The 21242-nt window shown below is 43.2% G+C and overlaps 1 protein-coding gene across 2 annotated transcripts in view; it reads right to left on the reverse strand.

Moving 5' to 3' along the window:
* The window catches only part of SLC26A7 (solute carrier family 26 member 7), a 51533-nt gene that overhangs the window by 28173 nt on the left and 2118 nt on the right, over positions 1-21242 (reverse strand). The window contains exons 2-11 of one of the 2 annotated variants that reach the window (XM_066579024.1): positions 18293-18403; positions 15923-16092; positions 13768-13932; positions 13517-13669; positions 12667-12749; positions 6584-6731; positions 3561-3674; positions 2379-2456; positions 2202-2297; positions 476-582 (exon numbers count right to left, since the gene is read on the reverse strand). In XM_066579024.1, coding sequence (XP_066435121.1) covers positions 476-582; positions 2202-2297; positions 2379-2456; positions 3561-3674; positions 6584-6731; positions 12667-12749; positions 13517-13669; positions 13768-13932; positions 15923-16092; positions 18293-18403 — 1225 coding nt within the window. Of the gene's footprint in view, positions 1-475; positions 583-2201; positions 2298-2378; positions 2457-3560; positions 3675-6583; positions 6732-12666; positions 12750-13516; positions 13670-13767; positions 13933-14522; positions 14583-15922; positions 16093-18292; positions 18404-21242 lie in introns of those variants that run through there. The other variant, XM_066579025.1, reaches the window with a different exon arrangement.

The following is a 21242-nucleotide window of genomic DNA, read 5'->3' on the forward strand; positions in this document are numbered from 1 at the left end:
CAACTCCGGAAGAAGTCCGGCACTTTATGTGGAAGAATGGAGCAATTTTTGCAGGGGTTCTCCACTTCTATACTATTAATGGCCTATTGATGACAGGATAGGTCATCAAAAGTTAATTGGAGGGGGTCTGCTGCTTAGGGCTCACATGCCGTGTGACGTGCACGCAAGTGCGATGTTTCCAATTGAAATCAATGGGAAACTCAATCCTCGAGCATGCATGAAACATATGCACCTGGCGATTGCAATTTTTTAAATCAAAAACGCCTTGCATCCTCTTTAAAAAAAAAACAAAAAAAAACGCACGTTGGCAACTGCGATATTAGGCCGAGTTTCTCAGCTTGATATCACGCTCACCCGTGTGAATGTAGCCTAAGAGTACAATCTAGATAGAAAACAATGCAGAGCTTACAAATGGCGCAGCTGGCTAACAATTGAAGGACACGGGATCAATGCAGTATATACAGATGGTTCTTACCGGGTTATTCTCAGCACGCCAACAGCTATACTAAACACAACTCCGAACAACAGACCCATGTTTGCAGCAAAGCAGATTGTAACCAGGTAAGTGCAGATCCAGATTACCTACAAAGAAAGGAAGTCCAGGACAACAGCAGAAGAATCAAAAGAAGGTGAAGAAGAGGCTGTCCGGGCGTGGAGCGATTTAAGAGAAAAATGGGTGTAAATGTGTTAAAGCAGCTGTACTTACCCGTTCATTAACCTGACAATCCAGCACTGCAGCTCCAGCGGTCGGCCCAGTCTTTGGCGATGAACTGCTACCACCTGACTGCTGCACCATTAAGACACAGCAGCGGTCGCATGCCATTCACTTGGCATCATGGCTTCCGGCATCTCATTGGCTGCTGTGGTCAGGTGGCAAGTTCGTCAACTAAGGCCGGGAGCTGCAGCGCTGGATTGGCGGTCAGTACAGATGCTTTCACTGTTTTAACACATGCTTAAAACAGACAAATATGTGTGCGCACGTTTTTATGCACGCGAAACTCATATCCGCAAAATGTGATAATGCAAACCCATTGATTTCAATGAGTTTGTACTCATGAACACATGCTACGCACGAGAAAAGATAGGACCTGTCCTATTTTTCTGCGTGTTACACAGAAAGCTGCCACAGAAGTCTATGGCAGGTTAAGAAAAAAAAGGGGAAGGGTGTGAGATAGTCGTCCTGTGTACACACCGCCACCAACAGGGCGCTGAGTCGGAAATCACTCAGATTTCGCTTCGTTTCAGCTTCCCTTAAACAAAGTAACTAGCGAGATTCTACTCACTCAGTGTAAACTGGAGTCATTCATCTACGAACGACTGCCTGTTTGCAGTGAATGGAGATGGGCAGCCGGAAGAGACATCCGGTCCGTATTGCCTCCATTCACTGAATGACCATTACCCCTCATAGGAGCGATTGTGGTTGGGACGACTGTCAGGCGCTTATGCACCCAAAAGTTGTCTTGCATAAAAGGTACATTCACCATCAGGGGAGTAACTAAAGGCTCAGGGGCCCTGATGCAAAACGTGAGCTGGGCCCCCCCCTCTATCTGTATCTGTACCCGTACCCATACCTAAACCATGCTGCACAGAGAAAGAACTTGAAGCTTCTGGACCCCAATGCAAAACCTGTAACAGGGTCCCTGACTATAATGCTTTATTCATAGTACTGGGCTCCGTATATGGAGAAGAGAGGCCTTATTGGCCCCCTAGGGCTCCTGGGCCCGGGTGCAACGCCATCCCCTGCACCCTCTATAGTTACACCCCTGTTCACCATGACAAAAACTCAAGGATGTGTCTAAGGCCCGGGCTCACATGGGGGTATCTGGCAGCATGCTAACTGGGAGATGTATGCACATGCGGCACACAGTAAGTACACAATGACTGCATACTGGCTGTATGCCGCTCATCGCCATGTACCATCTTGGTGTGTATGCTCACGTAATACGTGCTGAGATAGGACATGCTGTGATCTTTCTTGCAAGTTGTATGAGCGGCAACATGGCTAACTATGGCAGACTGGTACAGGAAAACCCGTGTGCCGAATACACTTGTACCGACATGCTCGTGTAAGCCGGGCCCAAGCCAATTCCGGGGCACTTTCAGTCCGATTCTTCAAACGCCAATAAATATAATGCAGTGCCATAACGAAGACGCATATTTGTGTAATAAATGGTAGCGTCACAGAGGAGTTCCATTCTTACCCAATCACATTTGTCCACGTTCCAATATTTCTTCAAATCTCTGAATTGGATGAGCATGCCTTTCAGTCCCACAACAATTATAGCTGCCAGGACACACTGCAATAGAAATGCAGGTAAGTAGTTTTTAATTAAAATGTGGATTCAAAGATTGAATTCTCAAACCATAGCTTCCCTTACCATAGGTAGCCAGTATAAGAGTGGTGCGACAAAGTAAATAACGAGCAGGACCAGCACGCACGCTATCAGAGAAGTCACCTAAAGAGCAAAGAAAAATGGATTTCACATATTATCTATTATAATATATACTCTATCTGAACTATTGATAGTTAAAGGAGTTTTTCTGGACTATGCTATTAATGACCTGTTCTCAAGATGGACCACATTGACAAACCTATCATTTGGGATTCCCACCAATCTGCTAAATGAAGAGGTCATGGTGCTCAGTTGAGCACCACAACATCTTCCTAGGCATGTGACATCACATTTGTAGGTCACATGACCTGAGAGCAGCTCAATCTTATTCATGTTAATAGGACTAAGCTGCAATACCAGGCACAGCCACTATACAATCTACAGTGCTGTGCTTGGTATGGACTGAACTTACAGCGGCACTCACAAAAGCACTACTGGCTCTTCAATCAGTTGACTCCCGCCAATCAACTATTAATGAACTATTCTGAGTAAAGGTCATCAAAAGTGTAGTGCCAGAAACCCCTTTAAAAATTGCGCGCCACCAAAATGTTCTTTGTGCTACATTTCTATTATTAGCAGCTGATTGGTGGATCATTTGACCTCTCATAGTCGGCTTAGCTGCACTGAATCTAATTGGTGAGAGCCCTCACTGTAGCTCCGGCCTTTAGACTCATTTATACATAAGCCGATCGTTTGGTTTCATTTTCTATAGTGCATGCCTGATTACAATCCTGTTAACCATTTCCAATTATACCGCCAGGCTTCAAAGAGGGTTTAAGGTTTTATACCTATGGCTTCTTAAAGGGGTATTCAGGCTTTAAAAAATTGATGATCTATCCTCAGGATAGGCCATCAATACCTGATCAGTGGAGGTCCGCTGCCTAGGACCACTACAGGTTAATCACCACAACGGCTTCAATCTGTACATCTGAGTATAATCCTGTTTGTACTCAGGACGCAGTATTTTTTTAGTGGCTCTTCTCCGTACTGTAAGCTTGCTTGTCCCATTGAATTAGGTTATTTCGGCATACATTTTACTATTAAAGTCTACGGGCACGTTGGCATATACAAGTGGAGGTCTTCATGGCATGAATGCTGAAGGGGCACTGCGGACATGGTGTGAATTGATCATTCTTCCACGTAACAGTGATAATGCAGGGTACTCACCTGGGTTTTCGATGCAGCGCTGTACGATATAAAAGTACGTACGGGGGCTCCAGAATTTGGAATACAAAAGAAAAACGATGGAATGATATTGCTGAGCCCATGGGCAAAGAGTTCCTAAGAAGAAAAAAAAAAAAGGAATAGATCATGAGACATTATCCTTCTACAACAAGAGGTAGGTCATTTTTAAAATGTTCTACTCCTATAGACATTCAATGGAGAAGGATGGTAACACTAGATACACAACACTGTGCTCTGATGTATGTGAAAGGATTCGGTGTTAAACTTGTTATTCAAGGGTTAATATATAGCTTAGTTTGAAGATAATAGAAGCAGCATTTCCAGGAGAGCATATTTAGTCATTGTGCCCGCATTCCTTCACTTTTATCAGTTTAAGATAATGTAAGCAAAATGTCCCATTATGTAATCATTCCTCAGTATAAAGGCCCATTAACACGCAAAGATAATCTTTCTAACGATTGAAAGATTGAAAGTTTGTGCTCTTTTTGCATAAAGTGTTAATGGCCACTGATGTCCATTAACACTTTATCATCTTCATTTTGCATGTAAATGGGCCTCCAGAAACTGTTTGCATAGCCCAGCATGTAATTAGAAACACGCCCGGCTGTGCAGAGAGCTGCACTGTTCTCATCCAGGCTGCCTGCAATTACCTGCAACCCACAGAGAACACAGCCTGCGGTCTACTGGAGATAAATGCAACCTGCTTTATCTGCAGTAGCTGAACATGGGATTTTAAGTTCACATTAAAATCATTGTTAAAGCGAAAAGTGAATGATGCCTGCATTTACATGTAATGATTATCGCTCATTTCTGGTCGTTTGAACGAATTTTGAGTGATAATCGTTACATGTAAATGGACCTTTACACGCAACGATTACCACTCAAAATTAGTTCAAATGACCACAAATAAGCGATAATCATTACATGTAAACGCAGCCATCGTGCACTTTTCGTCTGAACGATAATTTTAAGGTGAACTTAAAATCCATCGTTCAGCCACAGAGAGACAAAGTATCTCTCAACAGACCGCATGCTGCATTCTCCACAGGAGATGGAAGATAACATTGTAATCTGCCTGCAGCCCCGGCGAAAGCAATGCTGGGCTCTGCAAACAGCTCATGTAGGCCCTTTTACATGAAAATGAAGATGATAAAGTGGTAATGGACATTAGTGTCCATTAACACTTTATGCAAAAAGATCGCTAAAATTTTCAATCATTTGAAAAATTATCTTAGCATTTAAATAGGCCTTTAGACTTTGTATGATTTGCCAGATTTATGGAGTTGTCCACTTGCCATTTGACACTATACTATACTTTCCTCTGTTTTGAACTATAAATAAAGTTAACACTGAGGTGAGGTGGGTCGGAAAGAACATAGTGGTGACTTCACATGATCATCGTTAATTAATTTGGACACGAGGGACTTATTGCCAATTCTAAAATGAAGGGAGTACTTCAACATGTAACATACATTAACCCTCTCCAATCCACTGTCTGACCTCTGAAGACAATATGATTTAAGGCTGTACAGCTCTGATGTTGGAAGACGTCTGCCAGGGTTCTCTTACTGTATACTGCCAGCCTCTCTGCTGTCGGAGCCTATCCAACGTGTCACCTCATGCAGTACTGGCTTTAGCCAGCAGATAGCGCCATTGCATAACGGCAGAAAAAGAGTAAGCCCCCTAGGAAAACCGGGATAGAAATTGGATTGGAAAGGGTTCATATGATATATTCTTATTGCTCAGTCTTTAAAGGGAACCTTTTGGGTACTTTATGTTGTGCTCACCGAGGGCAGCATAAAGTAGTGACAGACATGCTGATTTCAGCAATGTCTCACTTGTATTGTGTCACAGTTAAAGGGGTTTTGTAGTCCTATATATTGATGACTAATCCTTATGTTAGGTAGTCAATATCAGATTTGCGGAGGTCCTCACTAATGTGAAGTAGCCATGGCACTCGAATGAAGTGAATAGGAGAGAGCTGCAGTACCATTCCAGGCCACTAGACAGTGGACAGAGTTCTGCTAATTGCAGTGCACTACGGCTACTTTACATTAGCTGATTAGCAAGAGTGCTGAGCTTCAGATCCCCACCAATTTGATTCGGATGACCTACCCCGAGGATTGGTTTCCATGCTCAGAATGTAGGTTTCTTAGCCAGAGCCACTGCAAAGAATAGTTATTCTTTAGGCAACTTGGCAGTATGTAGGGGCCAAAATTAAGATTGGCAAGCCTTTTGGGGCCACAGATAGGTTTTTAATGGCTCACTTTGTAAATAAGCCGCTAAAAACCTATCTATTCTATAGCTTAATGATTAAATTAATTTTGAAAATTTCTAAGTATTACCAGTTTTTAATCACATTTTGCAGCTTTGCCATTTTAAAGCCAAATTACCTTGACATTAAGTGGGTCAGTAAGTGAACACATATAAAGGGTCAAATTGGATAGACTTCTTGGACTTGTTCTGCCATCATGACTCTGTCCCGAAGCTCTTATGTTTGAAAAACGAACAATTTACATTTATAATATACTTTTTAACTCAAGAAAAAGCCCAGGATGAATGACATAACTTTTTACCCTGCAACGCACTTACAGCAGCTCTAAATACTGAAAGAGTCTGCCGCTCCGCCGCTCCCAAGGCCTACAGGACCTTCCCTGATTTGAATGACCAGCCGCGGTCACATGACTGTAATTGACCAAAGGTCCTTTACCGTGCGCAGTCATGTCACGCTAGTGGTAAAATGTAGACTTTACCATTAGTGGTTAGCGTGATATGACTGTGCCACGGACTGTGCCATGACTATAATGTAAAGTGGCATGTAGCCTTATGTTGTGCAGGCCTGTTCTAGATGAACCAGTCTCCTAACTGACCATGGTCCACTGAGATCATGTTGCATCTCTGTGCAGAACCATATCCCAGGCTATTGGCATTTCTGTTTCATGATTACTGGATGAAATTAATTTACTCTCTAGATAGATCACTTAATAAACCAACATGTGATTCACCTGATTCTCACAAATGGGGTATTTAAACTTCTTTGATGAGCTGTAAGCAAGAAATATCGATACTGCATATCCAACTAAGGCAACCCCAAATGCTTCCACAACAACATACTGGAGGATATCCATAGGTGGCACCTTTGGAAGGGGTAATCTGAAAAGGTAAGACAAAAGAGCCATCACTGTAAAATATAGCCTTCATCTCAGTCTACAATAAGGAAACTTAAGAGGGCCATACCACAATTGCAAGTTCTTCCCTATTCACAGGATAGAGGATAACTGCTGATTGGTGGGGGTCTCACTGCTGAGATCCCCGCCGATCTGCAGAATGGGGCTGCCATGTCCCACTCTACCGGTTACTGTGAGGGTCACTTCTTCCCCAGCAGTGACTTTAACATGGAGTGTTGGCTGAATATGCACAGTCAGCCAGCGATTGCCACTTGGGTATCTCCACAGCCCCATTGAACGTGAACAGAGTGCTAGTGCACTCCATTCAGTCTCCTCCTTACTGCAGGAGGTCCTATAACCCCACAGTGAAAATGACGGGGAACACGAGACCCCGATTCTCGAGATCAACTGGGGTCTCAGTGGTGTGACCCCCCACGATTAGCAAGTTATCCTTGATCTTATAGATAGGGGATAACTTGCAATTGTGGTATAACCCCTTTAAAGAAGTTCAGAGATTTGGGATTAGATATGTACAGGAGTTATCCCACAAAAACACTTACTTATGTCTGATTGTTGTAGGTCCAACCATTGGGACCCCCAGGGATCATAACAACAGCACACCCTGAGTTTCCCTAGTGAGTGGAGCGGAGTTACACATGCATGACCAATGCACCATTCACTGTCTACAGAGAAAGTCAAGCAATGTGATCGGGTATCTCCTTCTGTCCCATGGTAAATGGAGCTGTAGTCACACATGTATACCACCATTACATTCAATAAGGGGGGGGGGGCACTGTTCGCTTGATCCCCGGGGATCCCAGCATTAGACGCCTAATGATTATATATAAGGTTAAATGCCTATGTATATACTGAATCACAGATGTGACTACCACTAAAAACGTATTTTATTAAATGTATTAAAAAACATAAACTGGGCACTACAAAGACAACACACAGCAACCAGGTACCTCCAGACACAGATTCGTTATAGGAGGATAAGGACCTGGAGTTATTTGATACTTGATAAGCGATAAAAAAAAATGTTTTATGATAAACAAAAACACTCTACCCAAGATGGATTCAAAAAAGCAAAGGATAATTCAATATAGGAGCCAAAAGAGCTGGTTTATTCTATGTGTAAACAAGGCAGGGTTACCATTTGGACTCTCACTTGTGATGGAACACTATCACTATCAGTGATCAGGACTCAGGCTCCAACAATTGAGCGTCCTGAATTGTTATAGGTGTCGACAAGACAGGATCACCATCTAGGTATTCACTTATGATGATCAGTACTTGAGTAAGCCAGTACAAATACTCAGATCAGTACTAGGGTTGGTCAGTACTTATACTCTACGCGTTTCACCATTAATTTGTTGGATCATCAGGAGATACAGTACTTGAGTCATAGGTTCAAAGGTAGAGGGAATGAGAAATCCCCGAGAGAACATCAAACTAATATATAAAAAGCTGTATCTAAGATGAATACAGCAAAACTTGTGTAGTGATCAGGATAAATATCCTTATTATAAGAGAGTTCTATACTCTCAATTAGGGCATTAAGGTAACTCTTAGGGTTGGGGGCCTGCCAAAAGGTACCTCTAAACAAGGAAGCTTATCTTGTGTGCTAGCGGTTAATAGCTAGATGATATATGTAGGTACATAACGAGAGGTGTTTATTTCAAAGTATGCCTGTAAATACACGCACAGAGGCGGAGTAGAGCGTCCCCAAAAATAGATACTCAAAATAGTTAGCATATCGAGTTAGAATTTAGGTAATCGATATGGGGATAAGGCATAATATTATGTCCTGATCTCCTGACCCAATTAATTGCACTTAAGCAGACAAGAATAGCTAAAGTGCTAGATTCCAACCCAAAGTGCTCGCAATAGAGGTCATTGGTGTGGAGGTATGACATTAATGTAAGTCAAACTCTCCTGACCTAATTGTAGAAGCACTTTTAGATGTCCAAATTGCTCGCATAGAGGTCATTAGTATGGAGGTATGACATTAGTATGAGTCAAACTCTCCTGACCTAGTTGTAGAAGCACTTTTAGACGCTGTGCATGCTCTCAGGATAGACAAGCCATAAAGCTAGTTTCCTAGTAGTTAGATTTCAGGCAAGCAACCCCAGCAACCCCCCCAGATATAGGGCTCAAGAGAGAGCAAAGAAAAGGGTATGACCCATCGCCTTGATGGTAGGCTAGGGAATGAAAAATGCCCCATTTGGAGCTGCTTATATATATCCATAGACACGCCTCCAAGGGGGACGGCTTAATCGATACAGCCGGCCGCAGATAGCCTCTGTTTATGGACTGACATGCTACGATTAGCTGTATCGATTAAGCTGGCCCCCTTGGAGGCGTGTCTATGGATATATAAGCAGCTCCAAATGGGGCATTTTTCATTCCCTAGCCTACCATCAAGGCGATGGGTCATACCTTTTTCTTTGCTCTCTCTTGAGCCCTATATCTGGGGGGGTTGCTGGGGTTGCTTGCCTGAAATCTAACTACTAGGAAACTAGCTTTATGGCTTGTCTATCTTGAGAGCATGCACAGCGTCTAAAAGTGCTTCTACAACTAGGTCAGGAGAGTTTGACTCATACTAATGTCATACCTCCATACTAATGACCTCTATGCGAGCAATTTGGACATCTAAAAGTGCTTCTACAATTAGGTCAGGAGAGTTTGACTTATATTAATGTCATACCTCCACACCAATGACCTCTAATGCGAGCACTTTGGGTTGGAATCTAGCACTTTAGCTATTCTTGTCTGCTTAAAGGAGATGTCCCGCGCCGAAACGGGTTTTTTTTTTTTTAAACCCCCCCCCGTTCGGCGCGAGACAACCCCGATGCAGGGGTTAAAAAAACCACCCGCACAGCGCTTACCTGAATCCCGGCGGTCCGGCGTCTTCATACTCACCTGCTGAAGATGGCCGCCGGGATCCTCTGTCTTCGTGGACCGCAGCTCTTCTGTGCGGTCCACTGCCGATTCCAGCCTCCTGATTGGCTGGAATCGGCACGTGACGGGGCGGAGCTACACGGAGCCGCTCTCTGGCACGAGCGGCTCCATAGAAGACTGCTGAAGACCCGGACTGCGCAAGCGCGGCTAATTTGGCCATCGGAGGCCAAAAATTAGTCGGCACCATGGAGACGAGGACGCTAGCAACGGAGCAGGTAAGTATAAAACTTTTTATAACTTCTGTATGGCTCATAATTAATGCACAATGTACATTACAAAGTGCATTATTATGGCCATACAGAAGTGTATAGACCCACTTGCTGCCTCGGGACAACCCCTTTAAGTGCAATTAATTGGGTCAGGAGATCAGGACATAATATTATGCCTTATCCCCATATCGATGACCTAAATTCTAACTCGATACGCTAACTATTTTGAGTATCCTATTTGTGCATGACAAGCATTATACCATCTCTCTAGCGCTCAGGTATTTGAGAGCAGTGCCCCCCCATATTTTCGGGGACGCTCTACTCTACCTCTGTGCGTGTATTGACGGGCATACTTTGAAATAAACACCTCTCGTTATGTACCTACATATATCATCTAGCTATTAACCGCTAGCACACAAGATAAGCTTCCTTGCTTAGAGGTACCTTTTGGCAGGCCCCCAACCCTAAGAGTTACCTTAATGCCCTAATTGAGAGTATAGAACTCTCCTATAATAAGGATATTTATCCTGATCACTACACAAGTTTTGCTGTACTCATCTCAGATACAGCTTTTTATATATCAGTTTGATGTTCTCTCGGGGATTTCTCATTCCCTCTACCTCTGAACCTATGACTCAAGTACTGTATCTCCTGATGATCCAACAAATTAATGGTGAAACGCGTAGAGTATAAGTACTGACCAACCCTAGTACTGATCTGAGTATTTGTACTGGCTTACTCAAGTACTGATCATCATAAGTGAATACCTAGATGGTGATCCTGTCTTGTCAACACCTATAACAATTCAGGACGCTCAATTGTTGGAGCCTGAGTCCTGATCACTGATAGTGATAGTGTTCCATCACAAGTGAGAGTCCAAATGGTAACCCTGCCTTGTTTACACATAGAATAAACCAGCTCTTTTGGCTCCTATATTGAATTATCCTTTGCTTTTTTGAATCCATCTCGGGTAGAGTGTTTTTGTTTGTTATCATAAAACATCTTTTTATCGCTTATCAAGTATCAAATAACTCCAGGTCCTTATCCTCCTATAACGAATCTGTGTCTGGAGGTACCTGGTTGCTGTGTGTTGTCTTTGTAGTGCCCAGTTTATGTTTTTTAATACATTTAATAAAATACGTTTTTAGTGGTAGTCACGTCTGTGAATTGGGCTTATATTTCTTGGTTGACTCTATACTGCCCCCTCTGTGAAGTCCTATGTATATACTGTATCTATGAATATTGCTGCTGTACTTCATATTTCTGCCAGGGCCTTCAGAGAGAAGTCACATGACCACGTTCTTGCACTCTAACTTTGTTGATGTGGATTAACAGGATCTAAACTGCCTGCTGATTGGCTGATAGACTAGGTATAAAGGGACAGGCTCTGGTGTGACTCAGCAGTTTCAGAGAGTGCAGAGAGGAGACACTCTGCTAGTGAGAGCTGCAGTAGAGTTGACTTGCAGCTGGGACTTGTGAGATTTTGCAGCCAGGAGAAACAGTTTTGGTCAGGGGACAGTGACTGCAGATTTTAGGTAGCAAATGTAGTCATTTGGTTAACCAAAGTTCCTGCAAGACTAAGCTACTTCAGAGGAGACTCCTATTTCCAACCAACATTTGTGGAGCCACCCATTCGTAGGCTTGTATGTTTTTGGCATATTATTTTTATTGTACATACAGCAAAGTATTGTTTAACTGAACTGGTGTAAAACCTCTCCACTATATGTGTCATACTCCGCACCTGTTACATATACATAAGTGATAAATGTTTTTGGTGGGATATTGGACCCTTCTATGAACCAGAACGGGAAGTAGTTAAGAAGCCGCAGCGCTCAAACTGTCAGCTGTCCATTCATTTGGAAGGTAATGCTACCTTCTCCCTGCAGTAGCCACTGGGAGCTGTGTTGGAGGTTTCCAAGGCACAGTAATTCTCTTATTTAAGGGGTTGCCCCATTGTATACTATTGATGACCTTTCATCAGGATAGGTCATTAACCCTTTCCAATCCACTGTCTGACATCTAAAGACATTCTGATTGAAGGCTGTACAGTGTCGATGTCGGAAGACGTCCGGCAGGATATTCTTACTGTATATTACTGGCTGCTATATTGCCAGGGGCCTCTCCAGCATGTCACATACAGCAGTACTGGCTCTAGCCAGCAGATGGTGCCATTGTATAATGGCAGAAAGAGAAAGCCTCCTGGTAAACCCTGAATCCAAAATTGGATTGCAAAGGGTTAATAGTAGATTGAAAGAGGTATGTTGACAGACATTTGTCAATCAGCTCTTCACTGAGCTTGTGCACTGAGCCAATTACTGCAGGAAGTAGACAGCTCGGTACTCACTGCAGTGGCCAGGCATGGTACTGCATGCCCAGCTCACATAGTACTGAATAGGAACTTGGTGGGAACTGGTTCGCATAGTACTGAATGGGAACTTTTGACCCTGGGTAGCAGATCCCTGCCAATCTATTACTGATGATCTATCCTGTTGATTGGCCATCAGCAGTTTACAATCCCTTTAAAGTAGCGGTCTCTGATTAAGTAATCTCTCAAAACGTGCATTATGGTAGTTACATGGAGGTACACTAAAGCAAATTATATTAAACCAAAAATTTTAGGGTCATGTACAAAGTAGAACTCTGCTTCAGTGCAAATATTGACTCTGTCAGTAAAGAAAAGGTGGGAAAGTTATCACTTTGGTCAGTTTCTCAAATAAATGTTACACAAATTTAAAGAATTTAAATTACCCTGTTGGAATATGTCCAACAACGTCCATTCCATGAGATTTAGGCATATCGGCAAGGTAACAAGCGAGAGAAGTCAAAATGATCTGTAGTAGAAGCAAAATTTATAACAGTTACGATATGAAATGCTTATAACTAGTCCTTGGTAGATACCTGTAGTTGTGGCCTCTCATGTGGTGGCTACAGGGGTACTTGACTATTATCTCTAGGGGTGTTCGACTGATGGGGAATAGGGTTTCTTGTTCACATGTATCCTAAATGAAAGTCTGATATGAAATTTTAGATAATGTTCATTTGCAAAATCAGGTGAATACACCGGGCGAAGCAAGTGTGCCATGCAGTTGTTTTTTTTCAAAAATGGTGTATTTCTGTATCCTGAATCTGCATTGTGACACCAACCACACATGACATTATGATATCCATATGCCCTAATCAACTTTTAACACCTATCTTCATGAAAGGTGAAAAAAGACTGATCGTGGGGAAGGGGGTCTCTACTGAGCCCCCAACTGATCTTAAAAACACCCCTAACTGAATGAAATAGTGACTGACAATGTGCGCTGCTGTTCCATTCATTTTCAATGGCAGTCCCATAGTGTTGAGCTTGCATGCTGCAGCTGTATTCATTTTCAATGGTACCTGCGGCAGCCTCATAGAGCTGATTGGAGGGTGGCCAAGCATACTCGCTGACAACTCTTTTTCAAAACTCCTGTTCTCAGGATTGGTAGGGGTCTCAGTGGCGAAACCCACACACCTATTCCGAGGATAGGCGATAAAAATCCTCCAAAAACACATTGTACAGTTATAGAACTAATACTATCATTGCAATAAACACCCTCCTTATTGGACTCACCAAAGCCAGGTCAATAGGGATAACAAATCCAATTTTACTTTTGAACTTTTCATTAAGCTCTTTTGTCAGAATCAGAACCACAAGGGAGAGACTGGATAGAAGCAGAACTCCAAACTGAATCAGACTGATGTTTTTAAAGACATAGCTATAAATCTGCAAAAAAAATAGAAGAGGAGATCTAAATACTACCGCAAACTAAAGGCAAAACTATATGTTGGTCGAACGGAGAGAGAACCCAGCATGGTACTTACATAAAACATTCCTAATGGTCCTGATATATAAGGCATCTTCATTCCTAGCAGAAACTTGACTTGAGATGTCACCACATGAGTGGCAGCGCCCGTTGTCATTGCGCTAACTACCGGTTCTGATAACAGGACTGTTGTACAGCCCAAATTCAGCAAGAACATGGACATCTGTGATAGAAAGAACATTGGCAATTCAGAAGCACCTCCTTAGTTCTACACGGATGATCGCTGTATGGAATTTATACAATAAGGGATACAGAAAGAAAGTAACAATCATATACAGTAACGTGTTTTCAATATACAGAGGTCTCAAGCGTTGACTTGACATTTAAAGAGCCTCTATCACCTAAGCTTAGCTTATGAGGGCTAACATTATGGGCTGATAGTAGATGACCCGCTGAGCCTGAGTAAGTGAGTGTTACACTTACCTCCCCTGATGTTCCCCCTGGTGTCAGTGCTGAAATCTGCTGCTCAATGCACTGAGCGGCGCTACCAAGTAGACTGCCCATTGTAGAATTAGAAGGGGCGAACTACTTAGCGCTGAGCAGCCGCCATCAGCGCTGACACCAGGGAAACAACGGGGGAGGCAATTTAAACACTTGCCCGAATTCAGCTTGTCGCCTACTTTCAGCCCATAAGCTTAACTCATAGGGCTAAAAGTAGGTGACAGATTCCCTTTAAAGGGATTGTCCAGTAAGATTTTGAAAATTTAATGGCAGGTGCATCTGTGTAAAAATAAGAAATACAGTAGAACTTACCCGTCCCTGGCATTCCAATGCTGCAACCTTGCTGTTCTTTCAGTCTCTGTTGACAGCAGAAGTCAGGTGACTGCTGCCTGCCAATCAGGGGCCGCAGTGTCACTGTTCAGAACTCATGGCATTCAGGATGTAAGTAATGATGCCAGGAGTACTGCCGATGACGCTTGGGCCTCTGATTGGCAGGCAGCAGTCACATGATTTCTGCTGTCAGAGACCGGGACCACTGTGGGGTTGCAACTCTTGATCACTGGGGCCGAGGACAGTCAAGAACTGCTGTATTTGCTGTTTTCACACAGATGCACCTGCCATTACATTAGCAAAAAGTAACCCGACAAGCCCTTTAATGCATTATGATAACTTTACTATGATGTATTGCAATGCTGTAAATTAGGTTATCACAATGTGCCGGTCATGTTAACGAATGCTACATCTGTGTATTACCTACTGTATATAGGAGTGTACAGATGTAACAAGCACCAAACTAACAGTTATAATGTAACACTTGCCACATCTGTATATGTGTTCTAGCAGTTCGGCTTCTAATGAATGACCTTCATTCTATATTTTGTCCTTCCTATTATCTAATCACCCTCCGGTTGTATCAACTACCCCTTTAACCCCTTAGTAAGCAGCCCATCTTGTGCTTTAAGGACCAAGCAATGTTCATCATGGTATTACAAGAGCCATAATTCGTTGACAGCCATATGAGGGCTTGTTTGTTTAGACAAGTTATATATTTTAATGGCACTACTCTGGGGTACATATAATGTGGGGTATAACATTTATTAATTTTTTTTTTTTTTGGGGGGGGGGGGGGGAGGTGGAAAAAACAATCAGAAATCCCACTATTGTTTTGGGGTTTTATTTTTACAGCGTTCACCTTTTGTAAAAGTAACATGCTAACTTTCTTATCTGGATAAGCAAGATTACTGCGATATCAAGTTACAGCCGCTGTCACACGGCCGCACAAAATCGTGTGAGATAAGTGCATTGCAAGACGCACAAATCTCACACGAATAGGAGCCTCATTCTATTGAATGGAGTCGCATACATGAGCGATTTGCTCTATCTTCGGAACGCACCGCCGGTTGTTTTTAATGGGACAGGAAAACACATCGTACATCGAGTGCGATGCGAGGTTTCCCATTGAAAACAACGGGAATCATTTGACAAACCTCACAGAAGTGATGGGAGGCGTTTGGCAGAAAAACGCCTCGCATCTGTGGGTACATCACATGTGCACGAGCGCGATATTATGCCGAGCTTCACGCTCAGCTGTGTGTAGGTAGCCTAACAGATTTTTTTACTGCTTTTGCCAATAAAAACACACTTTCTAAAAAACAATCTGCCTCCTTAAATACCACATCACAGTAGCACAAAATGAGTTTAAAGATCATTACTTGGATGACCCCGCCGAGAAATGTCACCGCTGCAGCGACTCCTATTCTTTGCATTTCAAAATCAGATAATCCCAGATCAGCCAGCGAGGTATTGGTAACATTGCTGTCACTTCGTGGAACGAGACGCTCCACAGCCGCACAAGATATCAGCGATGTGATAGCGAAGGTTCCTGAAATACAAATAAAGATTAGTTGGCAAGAATACACATTTGTGCTTTATAATTTTGGGAATGGCTGGGGGTAGGGATGGTGATGAGGGGGGGGGGGGGAGGAGTCATTCAAAAATAAAATGTAATTACTCATAGCAAGCAATCGGAGGGTAATTTCTACTTTCTAAACATTAACAAGCTCCACATCCTCTTGGCTATAAAGGACCGCATACTGTTGGAGGAGTTTTTGCCTATTTTACTGTACTTTCAGCTATAGACTTCTTGTTGCATTTCTAAGTTATGGTTATACAGAACTCCGGATCCCCTTCACACACTAGGGGGCTCATCTAGCTTTAGAATTTGGGGCTAGATGCTCGTAATTAGTTACAATATTTTTGGTGCGACAACCCCCTCAAAGAGGTTTTGCCGGAACTGAAAAAACAAAAGGCCGATGTCCATACAGTCTATGAGAAACCCCTCCTACAATGTAACTAGCATGGTTCATGCAAATCTATAGGGGAGAAGGGATGTGGAACCTGATGCCATACTGTTCATTCTTGTCCGGCTGAATGGCTAAATCTAAGAGGAAAGACCAGTGTAGTGTTACGCTCGCCCCCATCCCATCTTGTCTAGAGCCGCATACACCGGTCCGAGTTACATTCCAGGAAAGCTTCCTCGCAGGCTGCAGAAACAGCAGCCGCTTTTGTTCAGTTCACGTAAACCCCTTTAACTAAAATAGTGACCGATGCAGAGGCTGCGAGGATCCTGCCCGCGAGAGTCTACAATCTACAAGGACGGGGGTAATGATACAGTTGGTGATGGTAGAAGCTGCTCATATGGTAGGGTAGTGGCAGTAGGGTTATTGTAGGCTTTTCTGAAGAGTTGGGTTTTTTGGGTTGCTTTTGAAGATATCAAAGGTGGAAGGGGGTCTGATGTGTTGGGGAGCAGAAAGGAGGAGCGCAGAGAAGAAGGTCTTGTGAGGACTGGAGATTACATGTGGGGAGGTATTAGAAGATTAGGCCTGAGATGTACAGAGGGTTGTAGATGACCTTGTATGCAAATTGATAATATTTTGAACTGAATACTCTGGACAATGGGCAGACTATGAAGGGATTGGCCAAGGGGAAATGCAGAGGAGTAATAAGCAGAAAGGTGGATTAGTTGGGCAGCAAAGTTGAGATTAGATTGGAAAGGTGCAGAAGTGTTGGATGAGAGGCCACAGAGAAGGCTATTGCAGTAGTCTAGGCGGAGTATGAAGAGAGCATGCATTAGTACTTTTGTTGACTCAAAGTTGAGAAAAGAGCGATTTCAAGAGATGTTTTTGAGTTGAAGGTGGGCAGGATGTGATGAGGACTTTGATGACCCCGCAATTTGAAAGAGGAGCCAGAACCAAAGGTTATCCTGAGTTAACGGAGTTGTGAGACTGGGGAGCAACTTACTATGATTGATATGTCTGCTGTGAGATTGAGTGAGATGGGGGAAGTTGTGTCTGTAGGGTTATGAGGTTATGAGGTAGCAAAGTGTGCATAACAGAGCTTCATCTTCTAGACAAATTTGTCATGCCTTAGGCCTCATGCACACGGGGCAAATTGAATTGCGCATTCCGCGCTTGTCAAGAGGCGTGGGCGACCCGCTGCTCAATGTGCCCATTGAGGTGTGTGGAGATTCCTCTCTGCATGAACACAAGCGGATTTTACGTGACAAAATAAAATTGCAGCATGCTCTATTTTCAGTGTGGATACGCAGGGACGGCTTCCATTGTAGTCAATGAGCATTGCAGAAGTGTTGCGGATCTGCGTCATTGCCTAGGCGACGGCGCGGGGAGATCTGTACTGCGCATGTGTGCCGGCGGCACATCCGCAGTACAGAAGATGATGATTTCTAACAGGTACGCAAGGTTATCAGCAGCGGTCACAGGAGGATTCCGTGCAGGATTTCCCACATAGAATCCGTGCGTGCCCGTGTAATTGAGGCTTTACATGCAGATTTCACATAAAATAAAAACATCAAATCTCCTTAAAAGTTTCTTAAAAGTAGGTAAAAGTAGGTTTCTTAAACTGTATAGTAAAGTGCAGTACAATTGAAGACTCTTTAGAAATACAAAGAATAGTTTATATTTTAAGGTATACTTTAACCCCTTGCTGCCTTACATTTATGGCACAGGAAGTAATTCAGTAGTGACAATAAATAAGTTAAATTCCCTCTTTATTTTTCTTCTCACCTGTAAAAACATGACGACCCATTCCAAAGATAGCGTATATCAATGGGGCGAAGAAAGAGCCATACAGCCCAAACACAGGGTGAACTGATGACATCACTGCAAAGGCGATACCTGCAAAAAAAAAAGAGTAATTAATAGAGATGAGCGAGCGTACTCGGAAAAGCACTACTCGCTCGAGTAATTTGCTTTATCCGAGTATCGCTGTGCTCGGGTCTGAAGATTCGGGTGCCGGCACGGAGCGGGGAGCAGGGGAGAGCGGGGAGGAACGGAGGTAAGATCTTTCTCTCCCTCTCTCCCGCCCACTCTCCCCTGCTCCCCGCTGCGACTCACCTGTCAGCCGCAGCGGCACCCGAATCTTCAGACCCGAGCACAGCGATACTCGGATAAAGCAAATTACTCGAGCGAGTAGTGCTTTTCTGAGTACGCTCGCTCATCTCTAGTAATTAAAGATTAATAGGCTAAACTGGATGGACATATGTCTTTTTTCGGCCTTACATACTATGTAACTAGAGAAAAATTACTCTTGGGGCTTATTCAGATGGACGTATATCGGTCTGGTTTTCATGCCCGGCCAATATACGCTGTCCCCCTCTGCCAAGGGAAGAGGCGGGACGAGAGCTAGTGTGCTAAGGTTAGACGGCAACTTAGCCTTGACATCAGGAGTCCTATGTGAGATTGCAACATTGGCACATTACATCAGAACCCAATTTAAGTGAATCTGCTGGACTTCGGATGGTTGGGTCGCAGTAGCTTGCGAGTCACTACACATATTTTGATCAAAGTGTGTGAGCCCATCTTGCAGATACTTGTACTGTATGTCGTAGCCACGGCGGACGCGCACCTGCACATTTATTGCATTTGTAGGAAGTGCTGTCTAAATGAATGCTTATTTTGTTGCATTTGTGAGTCAAAAAGGGACCATTACATCTGGGCCAACAATTTGGCCATTGTAAAAGCATCATTAGGATAACGTCACACATGCTGTTTGAAAGCAATTTTTGCAGCCAATGTCAGGAGTGGATGATAAAGGGAGGGAAAACATACATGAAACATTCTACCGCTCCTTTTTTCAAACCACTCCTTCTTTGGCTTAACCTATGGCATCAAACGATACCAAAAATGGTTAGAAAAACTGGATATAAGGCACAACCTGGGGACATATATGAATACACAATGACAGTATTGCTTAACATTCTGTTTATTATATAACCAGCACATATACATTTTTTAAGGCCATTATGCCTCCATTGTATACTCATATATGTTCCCCTCCCTTTATGATCCACTCTGACATTGGCTATAAAAATTGCATTAAAACATTATGCTGAAACATCTTCCTGGGCAAAAGGCCAGAAGTCTGCTCCTCACACCTGACTTGCCCCCAAAAAACACTGAGGACGAGGCATAATGACCTTGAAACGCGTATATGTGCCAGTTATGTAATTAACAGAATGTTAAGCAATACTATCATTGTGTACTCATATGTCCCCAGGTTGTGACAGTCAGTTGGGGTTGGAGGCACCTACTATGCAGAGAACTCTCTCCTGTTAAGGACCCAGTCTACACACCCTTACCAAGGATATAGTCCATCGTCTTCTCTCCATACTATCCATGTAAGGCCACAAAAATGACACCAATGAAGGCATCATAAACGAAGAGAACTGAGGCAATGGTGTGCCAAACTACCGTAAATCACCAGACATGACAAGTGCATTGTGTTCAATGACATTCAATCATTTCTACTAATGGTTGCACATTAGGGGCGTTATCCATTTCGTAACTACCCTCAGGACAGTCCACCACTCGGTTCCCATCAGCTGTCAGTATGTCTACAGTGCTGGAAGCACACAGCTCCGTACGCTTGGCAGCAGCATGGGTTGGTATTGCAGGCACTGTTCCCATAGACAACCCCATTAAATGCATCCTGCAAATGGTTTGTGGTCATGGAAAGTTTCTTTATATAAATACATTCCACTTTCTATCACATTCACCAGCTTGTAAAGCCTGTGCCAAGAGCCAAAGCGGAAAATTATGCTTAGTGGCATAATGCCCAGTATTTGGTAACAATATAGGGTGGTAAACAGTCTCCAGAGGTCAATGATAACGTGCCCAATATATGTGAGTGCCACCGCCCATGGGTGTGATGGTGGGGATAGTAGTACAGATAGCAGTGGAAGTTGCACAAGCTGTATCCACACAAAGACAGCAGAAGTCAATATAACTCTATAGAGTGAATAAATATGCTGCCTGTCGACTCCGTCGGATGTCCGATATGACAGATGAATGTAGTTTGTGTATAGGGGCTGAATTAAGCCAAAAGCACTTGTGCACTTAGTAGATCAACTTTTACAAACTACCAGCAGGAGAAGCATCCATGTATTTTGGAATACTGTGCTTTTTTACCTGTAACCCCCACTAGGAGGAATGCTTTGTATGGATGCTTGTTTAATGAGAACAGTATAAATCTGAATGCAATGAGCACCCTCTAGTGGTGGGTGCAGGCACAAAGTTTTGTAATTAAAGGCAATCTGTAATCATGACACACCCCCACCCCTCCCTTCCAGTTTCAAACTACCATAATATTTAGGTAGCTGAAGAGACATAGATTGCAGGGGTGTAATTCTTATCTCTGAACTCACTTTCACTTCTTCAACAGTAAGACCCAACGTCCATGGAAGATCTGCAAATCAAGCCGTCCATAGGTAAACTTGGGTGTCCGTAAATGAAATGAAGCATGCAGATTTGATTTGCGGCCCATTTGGTTCGGAAAACAAATCGCAGCATGCTCCATTTCAGTGCGAATCTGCAGCCTAGCCGCAATAAAACTGTGGATTCCGCGGGAAAGCAGGAGTTCAAAAATATATATATATTTTTAAAATGCACTGTGCTGGTGCGCCGCTTCACATACATTCGCAGACCAGGAAATAAAAGACCCAGACGGGTAAGCAGA

This window comes from Eleutherodactylus coqui, chromosome 9 (genome assembly GCF_035609145.1).
Source record: "Eleutherodactylus coqui strain aEleCoq1 chromosome 9, aEleCoq1.hap1, whole genome shotgun sequence".
Classification (NCBI taxonomy): Eukaryota; Metazoa; Chordata; class Amphibia; order Anura; family Eleutherodactylidae; genus Eleutherodactylus; species Eleutherodactylus coqui.